General features: G+C 35.4%; 1 protein-coding gene across 1 annotated transcript in view; it reads left to right on the top strand.

The window, feature by feature from the left end:
• Positions 1–13,425, top strand: part of LOC100368132 (prolow-density lipoprotein receptor-related protein 1-like) — a 202,734-nt gene that overhangs the window by 67,077 nt on the left and 122,232 nt on the right. The window contains exons 11-18 of the mRNA XM_085495859.1: positions 491–662; positions 4,708–4,833; positions 8,774–9,010; positions 9,909–10,080; positions 10,421–10,649; positions 11,671–11,875; positions 12,002–12,124; positions 12,678–12,818. Of these exons, the coding sequence (XP_085351985.1) occupies positions 491–662; positions 4,708–4,833; positions 8,774–9,010; positions 9,909–10,080; positions 10,421–10,649; positions 11,671–11,875; positions 12,002–12,124; positions 12,678–12,818 (1,405 nt within the window). The remainder of the gene's footprint in view (positions 1–490; positions 663–4,707; positions 4,834–8,773; positions 9,011–9,908; positions 10,081–10,420; positions 10,650–11,670; positions 11,876–12,001; positions 12,125–12,677; positions 12,819–13,425) is intronic.

Here is a 13,425-nt window from a genome sequence, read left to right as displayed (position 1 = left end):
CTTCTCCCCTCTCATCATTCTTTCTACACCATGACATCTTTTCATCTTGTACCAATTTCTCCTCTTTTGTGTCATCTCTCTTTACTTTTATTATTTCTTTCCCCTAAAACCTGACAGTTCACAGATGGTATATCATACATGTAACATGATTGGTTTACCCAACCATTGTTTTCTGGGTTTTATTTTAAGACTTCTGTAAATCCGACCCTTTTCTTTCAAAAACAAAGTTGTAATTTGCTCCCTCTACGATCGTTTTGTCACGAGAAGGCTGCATTTATTACAAAGGTCTTATCTTTTATTTTAGACTTACTTATTTTCTAAATCTTTATTTGGAAGTAGCTCCTCCGAATGAGAGTGCTATAGTGCATCACTGCATGATGGACTAGAAATAGTTTAGTTTTGAAAATAGTTTTAAAAAACCAGTTGTCACTATTTACAAACATCGCCATTCAGGATAACCTAATAATTAATGTTATCTGTTTCTACACAGGTTGCACATTTATATGGAATTACTATTTTTGAATCATCTCTATATGTTACCAACTGGCATGATAATAGTATTGTAAAAGTTAATAAATATAATGGGCATTCTGAGGTGATTAAAGATGGAATGAGTCGGGCTGGTGCTCTCCACGTTTACCACCAATATAGACAACCGCGAAGTAAGTATAGACAAATTCACAACATATTTTAAGGTAGCGAGAAGGTTTTGTGACGTTTTTAAATAAAACATTCTCTGTCTGTTGTCTCGTTCAGAACAGTAATTTAGGTTATATATATCAAAAGACTAAGTATAGAGGTGCAAGTTCGCACAAACTGGACAGACATTGTTTACATAATTATCACGTGACATCAAAAATGGCGAACCTTGTAAAAATGACTAAGTACGCGATTGCGAGAGCACACTGCGAAATTTAAGTTATGCATTGTCCGTAATCAAGTCCATTGAAATGCGTCTCCGATAATCAAAAGACCTATTATTCCGATTTCTATGCAGGTTTGTTTTTTTGTCCCCAAATTATTTCATACTTGGCACCTTTAACAGACTATTATTCTGTGACAAAGCATTTTCTTTAAAAACCCAGACATATTTCGCACCATCATTATCTTTTGAACGATAACTGCGAGTTTGAATGTCCTAGTCCGAACGCACTTGATTTGGCGGCGGTCCCAATGAGTCGTTCTCGATCAAAACTTCAACTAGAGAAAAACGCGAAAAACAGTTTTGGTTAATAAAACACTGTAGATTTGCTGCATTATTATAAATATACACTAAAAATGGCCAAACATATTAACCACTGATATCATAGAACTCATAAAGAGTGTCAGATAATGGATAATTTCAAGCTCGAGCGCGAAAAATGAAGAAAACTGCTGGCATTTGAGTCCGTACTCCAGGAACGTTCGGGTTTTCCATTGTTATGCAAACGAACAACGAGGGATAATCCTCTGACAAACATTACTGTCCCACTGTACACGCTGACAGTTTACAAACAAGCTAATCCTTCAAGTGTCTGAGATAAGACATCTAATAAAACGGTTTTCATGGTGAAACAAAATGGCCGATGTTTGAAAAAGAAATTGCTGTGTCAGAGTGCGACACTGAGTGGCAGATTTTTCTTTGCCTCGTCTGTCAACGCTTTCTTTCTTTTCTTCGCCATTGCGTTAGAAAAAAAATTTATTAGTAAAATAGAATATTGACTTGGAAAATAAAACGATTTAAAAGAAAGTTGTGCAAAGTTACAGTACTCCTTTCGCACAACCTCCCGCCCGCTTTCGCTTTCCAATCACCTTTTTCTCTCGCTTTTGCGACCGCTTGTTGAATTCGACCGAACAATTTCCGCTTTATTTTCGACCGCGCAAACCCCGAAATATCACCGCCCACCTGCTCGCTCGCGCGCATTTAAAATTCGGACCGTGACTAACAGAATAATTTCCGAGGTTCACATTGTCTTATAATTGTCTTTCTGGTTTTTATAGATGTTGAACAGCTGACAAAAGTTCAAATACTTTTTGTTTTAACTATATATAATTATATGCACGCAACCTGACCCTTTGACCTCGATTTGGCTTGGACTGAATATTTTATTTTAAACAATATTCTGACGTGAAATACAAAATGTATTTCAACACAAGTACGACAGGGTTGTCTGGGGTTTCTTTCCTGATTGTTGAGTCTTCGCAATGTGTTTTGTATAATTATTGTTGTTTTCCCCCGATGCTGAAGGACCGTAAAGCTAAATGGCAGTTACATGCATGGGCTGAGTGAAAGAAAATATTTCTAAGCCTAAAATAAAACCTAATATTACACCTCTTTGTGTATTTGTTAATTTTACATATGTTTGTCATGACAGTATGTTTGTAAATATCTAGAAAAATCTCGTCTTTCGTTGATAATTTCGATTGTTTGTTTGGAATGTCGATCCCCGTTGGTTTCTCCATACTGAGTTTAGGAAGGGCGTCGATCAACACCGTGACAATCAGCCGAGAGAAGACAAACATTGACCGTAATTCATGGAGATCATGTCCGTAATTTGTGGGCTGAAACCCCAAATAATTAATCAAGCATTATTATTTTAATATATATTTTATTTTACATCGCAAAACTAAACCATGCCCAAAACAGAGCTAGAGTTGTTCGCGGTGAAACAACCGCATTGAAGACGATGCAACTTCAGCTAGCCATTTCTTACCTTGAAATAAAAAAAATAAAAATTCGAAGAGCATCGGGGAAAATATTAATAATCATCCTTATCAATCGCTTGCTTTATTTTATTCGAATCCATGAAATTCACGATTTTTTTTACATTTGTTGGCAACTTCCGCGCTAAAAATGATTGAAAATGTGGGTGTGGTTATTTTGCAAAGTCCTGTTGATAATACGGACAAATATGGTTCTGTGACCCAGTTCGTGCTCCGATCAGGTGACTCTCAGCCAATCAATGATGTTGTAACAAAGCATATTTGACGCTAATTGAAGGGTCGTCGTACAATCCAATCACCGGCGTCGATTCACATAGTTGTTTGTGCTGTGACAGGCTTCAAAATTATTCGCTGAAAAACATATATTTTGACAAACTGATGGAATTTGATCTTAGTTCAAAAAGAAAATACTAGGCCAAGATACATTAGAGCTCACGCGAATCAGTTTTCTCTGCAAGTTGTGAAATAAAGTAAACCAGAGTAGCGTCGATGATTTTCAGCTCTGAAGGACTTTGAATTGTTCATCGACTGGCCACCAAATAGTTATGGCTATAACTAAATTTGACACGCTTTTCATTTAAACCCAATAAATTATTCATACATGTCAAGCTCTGTTCGATTTTTTCAGGGCATGTGGCCGTTTTTAGTCGAAAATATTTTTTGTGGGAACACTTTTGCGGTACGTATACGGTATAGACCGAGCTCATTCAATGATCGTGACTTAATTTTAAAAATTGAATGTCAAATTTTACCAGACGTGGACCGATGTGGATTCGATATCGTTATTTTTGGAATTAATCACTAACATTTCGTCGTTTCTCTGCTCTGTCAAAAGGAGTTACCTAGGCTTTTTTTCACGTAACTGTCTCATTAAAATAAAAATAAAAATATTACATCTAGAACAAGCACCCAAAACACGTAACAAGAGGTCCCAGTTCAGTTGCTTTCACGATACAAGTGTCATACAACTACTAGATTTGAAGTGTCGTACAGAATTTAATAATAGTTAATACTAGTTGTATGTTCACACTTTACTATCAAAACCACCATTTCGATCACCCATGTGCCAGTTTTCAGTGTTTGGGCGAGCGGTCAATATTTTCAATGAGCGTGCGAGCGAAAAAATAAAAAGAAGTTAAAATGCGGTCGGTTTCCCGTCGGACAAGACCGCGTGGTCGGAAATTAAGCGATAAGCGGACGATATAAAAGCGGAAGGTTGGGCGAAATGAGTACTGTATGACCATGTTTCTCCGACGAAGTCTCGACTGACAATAATGCTGACAATGGACGTTAGATAAACACACATTGTTTGCGACGGGAAGCTTATCACCCGTTATATCAGAATCGTCAACAACAGAGTATACAGATAAGATGTTATCATTTAAGTCCTTCCAAAGATAAACACTATGCAAATATCCACGAAACGGCAGTTGTAGTCTTTTCTGCTAGCGCTTTAAAACACTAATTTGAGCAACGTTATTTTGCAATTTCGATCTTTTGTAAACCTAGGGTGATGTATCAAGGTCTAAAGTAGCCGTTTTATAAATTTTTGAAAAATCAAGAAAAAAGTGAAAATTTCCCTTCTCGCTACCTTAACAAACATACATGTTATACATTCAAGTTACAAAATATCCATCTACAAAAATTTGGCAATTTGTTGAAATTGCTGTTGAAGTTCAAATAAAGATTATGACAGTGATGATTTAGATAATAATCTAGATGATAATGATGATTATTGTTGATCATCGTTGATGATGAATGATGATTTTGAAGGTGATGATTTTAGATGATAATGATTTAGATAACGTAAATGATAATAATTATGGTTATAATCTTCAATGATAATTATCTGATAATAATTGATAATGATCTTGATAATGGTTGATTATCTTGATATTGATGGATGATATCAAGGGTGCTAAACAATGATTATCTTAGTAGTTATTAATAATGATAATAATATGATATTAATAATGATGATATCCAATATATTTGTGTTTGTAGCTGACCATCCTTGCTTAACTGACAATGGTGGTTGTGATCATGTGTGTCTGATTGGAGAAGGACATTCTAAAGTATGTAGATGTGCCGCTGGATTCACTCTGCAGAGGGATGGCAAGACATGCTCAGGTAAGCATAGTGTACATGGGAGGGATAATGAATTCATTTACTGCCAACCAATTTGTCACCTACCACAAAATAAATAATCCCCCAATGAATTTTGTCCACTTAATTCTCAATTAATATTAGTTCATATCTGCCTTTTAATCTGGTCATAATTAATCAGTTGTAACTTGTTATTTTTTTGTACATTAAATCAGTTTTTATTGAAAATTCCACTAAAATCCTATTATTACCTTCCCCACGATGTATGATGAAGTTGCATTCCTCAATTGCAGTGAGCAGCCAAATTTGTTTAGTTTTTTAACTAAATTTATGCAGTATTGATTTTGTAAACTATTGTAAACAAACAATCAAACAATTTCAAATTTTATTGAATTTCATGAGTTCAGAAATTTGATATCAACAAGTGGCCGAAACCAGACTCTGAACATTACTTGTAGCACAATATTTTACAGTTTACAGTACTTTATAATTAATATTGTAACCATGACAACATAGTATCTTCAAATTTTCATATGTGCATGCTAATCACTATTGTCTGCATGGTTTTTTTGTCAAAATTAAAGGGTGGGGATTGTCACACTGCTCGTGTTTGAATTTTATGTGAACAATGTATTTTATCAGAGGTACATTACTTGGGGTTTGAAACTACGGTGACATGATACTAAGATCCCGTTTCAATCTCGCTTTCGCATAAGCGTTCAAACTCGCAAACATAAGCATTCAAAAACGCCAATGCGCATGCCCGAGGTAACTATATTTTCTGTACATTTTCGATGTATTACATTTTTTCACTATGAATGTGGTAATACATGTTTTATTATTTTATTACAAACCGCCTATCTCATGTCAGAAGGTCGTAGCCTCAGTCTCGCTATCTACGAGACGAGACTTGAATGAGATCTTGGCATGATGTCGCCATACAGTACTATGCGCGTTGCAAACCCCAAGTAATGTACCTGTGATTTTATACATTGTGTACATGTTGCTATGGGAACCATGTCAAACTCAATGCGTCATGAACCCATCGTTCTTTAACTGTCCACATTGCATGGTTAATGGTGTATGATTAGTTAACGCCATGGGTAGATAAAAATGGAAGTTTTGCAACTTTTGTTTATGGTGATATACAACGAAGATCCATTCAGAGTTTCAATCAACTTTTTAACATGGCAGAATGCTATATACACTATTGGCAACCATGAAAGTTTGATAACAAAAAATTGTGGATTCTTATAATATTCAAGAAATATGTAAAGATACTAGAAATCCACATTTTGCATGTATGTTTGTCTTGTGTGATCTTTGTTGCATGTCACCAATGTTGCGTATATTTATTATCGTTTCTACCAATGGTACATGTAATATATGTGAAATAACCTGTACTTTGGAATGCTGACACTGAATCACATGTTATGTAATTAAATAATCTAGTTTCGTACTCTGTTACAAATCTCTGTCAAAATCTTCTTGATATTGTAAAAAAATCATCAACATTCAAAATATTTGACCAAATTTATCAAGCAGTTTTGGATTCTGTGTTTGCTTTTTAATATAGTTAGTTAACATAAAAATGACAAAATTTGGTGGTTTAAATTCTGGCTATGAGACTGTAAACTGAAAATAGACTTCTCAAGGTAGAGTGAACCAAGTGAGTATTGGTCACCAAATCTGGGAGGAGAATAACGCACTGGAGAGGAGCACTTGTAGCCAAGGTGTTTATTGCTCAACTGCTAGGCCTGGAACTGAGTCTAAATACTCATGAGATGTTCCATACAATGTATTAATATCGTTATGCAAATAACTAAACCAAACGTCATAGCCTCAAATTATCACATAGACGTTTTGAACAATTTTATTTCTTGTACTGCTGTTGATTGATTGTTGATAATTACCCTTACACATGCAAGTACATAGCATTTAAAGAAAACTATATCAAGGAATTTTTTCAGGGTATTATTGGTAAATAGTTAATTTGTTGTTGTAAGAAAGTACCAGGATGTGTGACCTCTTAGGGGGTCACACATAAAGCCACTGTATCATCAAACTTGAGTTTATATGTTAATTCATTGTAAAATGAAGTACCGGTACTAGTGGTCCCGCGTGAAGCCAATATATCATACAATTTGTGGTAATTCATTGCATAATCAATAGCTTCATTATGAATTTTTTTGGTTGTAATACCGTATTCATTATTATAAAATCCCACTGCACATTTTTGTTGTGTTCTACTGCTTTCTAATGGCCCTACATTTGCATAATAGATTATGTGCCATTAAACAATGGTTTAGTCCCCTGTTGTTGCATGGCAAACATGATGACAGCACTTTGATGGCAATTCCAAAAAAAATGACATTCAGGCAATACACCAAACTATTTAAATACAAAGTTTAACGCCACCACTCTGTTATTTGGATTGTGCGTTCATCATACCCATCATCATAATGATGAGAGAGAGGGAAGGAAGGAGGGAGGGGTGGGGTTAAAACTGAGATATTCACTCATATTCAATTCTTCTCTCATTAACTCATAACACCCCATCTGTTTTTTTTCCAGAACAAGGTACTTTTATTTATTTATTCTCATATTACCTGATGTTTGCAGGAAGTAACACTTGTTATTCTTTTATTGTTCCTCTTTATTTCCATTTTAATGTCAGATACTTGTGTTTTAGCATAAAGAGGACGTGACAATCAATGTCTAACATTACTTAGAGTGAAATTGTTTCAGTCTTTGATTTCAATTTGGTAAAAATAACCAGAACTAAAAAGTTTTTCTCTCAAAATTAATATTTCATAATAAAAGTTGCAATCGCTTTCTCATTTTGCTAGAAAATTCAATTTTCCGTTGAGCAACGAATCTGACATTTGCTTTCTGAACTGTAGCAGATTATTCTGAAGTTTAATTTCTTCCTTTATTTTATCTTTGCTATATTTTTCATTACTTTGCAGCAATGCTTCTGCTGAGTTAGCATACTCTGTAAAACTTGCAAAGAATTGTTATGCGTAGTCTTGCAAAAAAAAGCATCTTGAGAATGAAATTCATTCTTTACGCCTTTTGCTTTTGTACCCAAGTATTTTCATGTTAAGCTTGCAAACATGAATTGAAGTTATTCTCAATGAGAATTATATACATTTATAATTTAAACAATTTATAAATGCATTCAGCGTAGAATTGCAAGGATCAAAGTTCTCAGTAAATTTAGTGAATCATTTAAAGAGAAATATTGAGAGAAATAGTTTTGAAATTCTAATGATGTATGTATGACTTTTTCATTCTGGTTGTTAAATTGACTAAAATAATATGCTTTTGTATCTTTTATATTGATCCTTGCAAGTTTATTGTTAATTCCTTGAAGTCGTAATATAAACCGCAGTGTTTGTTAATTTTAAAAATAATGTTTTTTTTTTCCATGATTAATTTTTTGTTGATTTTTATTTTCTTTGATTTTTTATTTTGCAAACAGCTTACATGGTGATACACAAATATACACAATACTTATCAACACAAAATTGCAGTCACTGTGGCATTTTGTTTTGCAGGATTTAAAGTCTTGCTGATAACAAAGAAAAATATGCTTCATAATTCCAGACATTCACATTTACCTAACAAATAAAACACAACTTGTATAATGCAGTTTCTATAACCAGGATTTTTTGTGGTTTATATTACGACTTTAAAAGTTGAATTTGAATTAAGTTCAAATAACTTTTGAATCTAAGCTCAATGAATATGTTTTTAGTTTTTACAGAATAGACAAGGAATTTTTTTGCACTGCATGTTTAAATGTTGCATTTAATTTGCAATGATATTGATATATGTTTCCCAATTTTGCGTTAAAGCTTCAGTATTCACAGTCAATGTATTTTATAAACACATAGATTTGGTGGTGGGTCAGGACTTATTGTGTTATTCATCGACACTGAGTTTATTGTTTTATTTGCAGCACAAACTTCGAGTCATTTCCTGTTTTATGGTAAAGGTCAGCCAGGCACCATAAAAGGGATTTCCTTCACTCCAGATGATAATTCAGAATTGATGATCCCAGTTGAAAATCTCGGAAATCCTCGTGGAATTGACTTTTATGCTGAGGAGCAATATATATATTATTCAGATAGTACAAGGTTTACGATTGGTCGACAAAAAAAAGATTCTCTAGAGAGAGACGTTATTATTGAGACAGGTGAGAAACTTGTGAGAAATAATTTTACTAATGATAACATGTCATAGCTTGTAAAATAATTCTGTATGTGTTCCTTAATATTGATAACTAAAGATGTTTGTTATTGGCAAGTGCATAACAATAACTATTGTTCTACCTATTGTTTCAATAATTTGCATATTAATTAGCAGGTGGCCAGGCTTTCGATTTCGAAGGGGACCAAGCAGAGCAGGACATGGGGTTGTACATTGACATTGTAACAACAACAACCCCCCCCCCCCCCCCCGCACTCTGCCAGCCAGGGATAGTCTGTTGGACTATGTGATAAGGGATTCAAGTCCTCCCTCTACTTCTCCGAGGACTCGCAGACGCAGTCAGAGGTGACCTGCCCAGCCATCACGGCGGGTGCAACCTCGGGCGGCCCCTCTGACTCTGTTAATCGTAATGACACCCTGAGACACGTTGAGGGGTTATGGGGGAACATCGATCCTAGTGACCCAATGTTCACCCCCCCTGATCCTGAAGCAGTTATTCTCGACAGGGCTGTCACTTCCAGGCGAGATCCAAAGCGGTACCCACTGCATAACTCTCCTGGTCTAGCCGAGTGCTGGACGTAGGGGGAAAACACACAGACAGTGTTGATGTGGGCGGTGTTTGAGACCAGAGCCAGCAGAGTCTGGAGTAAAATCTTGCACCCCGACCGAATCCTTTGGTTCCTCCACTGAAACGCATTCTTTTGTGACGCCAACACTCTGAAGTCCCAAAGAGAGATGCAATGTAGTAATATAGTAATAAATACAGTATTCCAAATTTGTATTTCATGTATTTCAGCACATGGGTTTTTTTTCTAAGCTTTCTTTGATTTTATCTTTATTTCAATTGCAATGCATAATAATGACTATTGTTCTTTGTCCCATAGCAATTAATAACTGTGAGGGTATTGCAGTCGACTGGATGGGTAAGAATATTTATTGGACAGACGATGGATTAAAGAGTATAAGTGTTGCTAAATTAGATGGCTCTAATAGAAAGACCCTCATCACTGGAGATATTGGACACCCCCGTGCCATTGTGGTTGATCCCGCTGATGGGTGAGACTTGTTTCATTATTGACTTACCCGGTAATACTGAACTCCAGCATCGTAAACTAAGCCGTAGAACGTTGTGTAATTAATTGAGCTATGTTCACACCCAACTGGCTTTTCAGTGATTTTATTATGAATCTCAAAGAAGGTTACCAACTGAACTAAAATCTGTTTAAGGGCACTACAGTACTCTACATGTACACCTGCTGCTATTTCTTTGTTTGATTACTCATTAATTTGTCTGAATCAAATCAAATCAAAGTTATTGATTGCAGTCATTTGGTATTTTTTTCATGTTTTGATGAAGGCATGTTCTGAAATGTGATAAAGATGTCTTAAATTTCAGCTATTTATACTGGGCCAATTGGGCAGAAAATGTGGATGACGAGTATCCCGCAAAGATTGAGCGTGCTCAAATGGATGGTGGTGATCGGCTCACATTTGTAAGCTCTGCCACAAATATATTGTGGCCGAATGGTCTTTCAATTGATAAGCGGGGCATGAGATTGTACTGGTGTGATGCTTTCTTTGATTCCATAGAATCCATTGGATTGAACCGTACAGACAGAAGAACGGTAAGAAATAATTATATTGATTGTATTTGCATATATTAATAGAATTAAAAAACTTATGAATATTGATTTCTATATTTAAATGTAATTCACAGAAATATTTGAAAGTTGAGGGCATTCTCACTCATTCAGTTTTTTAGAGATATGTTAAAAACAGTTGTGGATTTACAGACAAGCTAGTAAATTCAAACAATTGTAAAATTTGTGTGTAGTGCTTGGTACTATAGCTGTGACCTTGACCTTGACTGTGAGCAGTGTTTAGAACTATGTTGAAAAAACAACGAAGGAAAGAAAGAACAGTACCAGAACTGTAAAATATTCCTATACAAAATCCTCACAGCAGTGCCAACTGAGAATTGTTGATTTTTTGGTTTTCAATTGTTCAAAAAGAATAGATGTGGCTTCTAATACAGATTTTATGGTTAATGACTAATAATGACACCCAAAAATGGTAAAAATTCAAACACAACCATATCTACATAACTGCGAGGTGATGGTCGACTTTTGCAAAGAAATTCTGACATGGATATTTTGTGACTGTAATTGTAACACACATTTGTACCAGGGTAATTAGTTAGTTTTATTCCCGTTCAGACCTCGTCCGAAAATGAGGATTTGTGGAATAACCTCTTTGCATCCATCCATCCATGCATGCGTGCGTGCATCCAGATCTATATCTTAGACACGCCTGGAACAATTACAATCAAACTTAACACATACATCATACATCATGTTCATTGTGATTCCCTAGGATCCCAGTAAAATGTTCGTTGTGATTTTCTAGGATCCCAGAATAACGTTCATTGTGACTCCCTAGGATCCCAGTAAAATGTTCTTTGTGACTACCTAGGATCCCAGTAAAATGTTCATTGTGACTTCCTAGGATCCCAATAAAATGCTCATTGTGGATTTTTAGGATTCCACTGCTACAGGAATTCAATATGTTTCGAAATTTTGTTTCGAAAAAGATTTTAGAAAATTGCTTTCTCTTCCTAAAGTGGTTAAAATTATTCTGGGTTTTCAGATTGTTACAAAGCAGAGTATTGGTGCAGTAGGAGTATTAGACCATCCATTTGGTCTGGTTTTTTCAGATGGTAATCTTTACTGGACTGAGTACAGGGTAGGAAAAATTTACCGTTATAACTTGAGAAATCGGGATTTGACGCTAATGAGGACTGATAATGCTCCTCTGTTTGAGATCCGAGTGTATGACCAAGCACTCCAGGAAGGTAAGTAGAAACCATAAAATCAGCACTTTTTGTTTTTGTGATAGGCATTCGCGACATTGAATTGCATAATTGCCAAAAATTTGGACAATGTGATAAATTTTGAAATACACCTGGGTCATTTTACAGGAACCAATGAATGCTCTGCAAACAACGGTGGATGTGAAGCGTTATGTTTAGCTGTACCGCTTGGTAAAACTTGTGGATGTCCAGATGGTCAAGTATTAACTCAAGATCAGAGAACATGCTCAGGTGAGTTCAACTTGTATGGCAAGGTCCAATATGGATGCAAAATATAATAATATCCATGCGGTTATTCTGAGATTACAAATAATTGTTATAAACCTGTCACCGTAATACTATAAGTTACAGCATGCCGTAATTTTGCAGCATTGCATTGGGTATTTGCATCCTACCATATTAGGAAATGCGAATTCCAAATATGGAATGATTATATGCCTAAGCGTCCTCTAATAATAAAAACAAACATGGACTCCACACAAAGAAGTTCACTGATTCTGTTTTAAACATTTTGGATTTCGACCTTCCCATGATGTATTCCAGGGAGGAAAAGATGTATAATAATAAGGCAATTATGAGAATACTGCAAAGCATACATTGCAGTATCCTCGTAATAACCTCGTATTATGCTACAAATCTGGACCGTTCCCCATGCTACATGGTTTGTAATTCAATACGGTTGTCAGTTTTTGTGCACACAAATGAATTCTTCCTTCAGATCACTAGAAATCTGACATTCAGATTTTCAAGCTCCTCTGATTCTATGTTTATGTTGCTTTCTCAGATGATCCGGATGATGCAGGAAGTCCAACATGTGATGCTAATGAGTTTGAATGCAACAATGGACGCTGTATATTGATGGATTGGAAGTGTGATGGTGACAATGACTGCACTGATAATTCAGATGAGGAACCAGAAATGTGCTGTTAGTATATGCCGTTGTACTTGATTCATACTGTGTTAATGTGTGTACGTAGTGACTGGCTGGCAAAAACTAATCGTTTGCACTCGAAAATAAAATAATTGTGTTGATCGCCTCTGTTAATAAAACGACTTATTGGCAATGTTAATCAGTGACTAACATTACTTATCACATATTCACATGCTGGTTGATAAAAATGTAAACATATTACGTCACAGTACGACAGCGTATTTATGTATGATAACATTATATCACTGAATTTCAGGCTCTGTAATAGACCATTTTCCATTCCTTGCAACATCCTGCGTCAAATGTCAGTGTTGTAATGGCATCATGTCATACCATGAGATGCGACAAACACACAAGTATTTTATTAGTATTTCCATGCTTCATAATGTGCTATACACATTTGATGGTGGTCAATTTTAATGAAGTAAGGGTATCTCATTACCATATTCCTTTCAGAACGATTGGCATTTTGACATTAAACTATGAAGAAAGAAATTCAAATTAAATCATTTGATTTTTAGACTGCCTCTTTCACACTTTATGCGATATCTGGCAGGGAACAGAAAATCGCTGTTTGCTGAAAATCACGATTAAAGTGCCG

The sequence above is a fragment of the Saccoglossus kowalevskii genome, chromosome 22 (genome assembly GCF_978046115.1).
Source record: "Saccoglossus kowalevskii chromosome 22, keSacKowa6.1, whole genome shotgun sequence".
Taxonomy (NCBI): domain Eukaryota; kingdom Metazoa; phylum Hemichordata; class Enteropneusta; family Harrimaniidae; genus Saccoglossus; species Saccoglossus kowalevskii.
The sequence above is the reverse complement of the archived record's forward strand: the minus strand, read 5'-3'. Positions and strand labels throughout refer to the sequence as shown.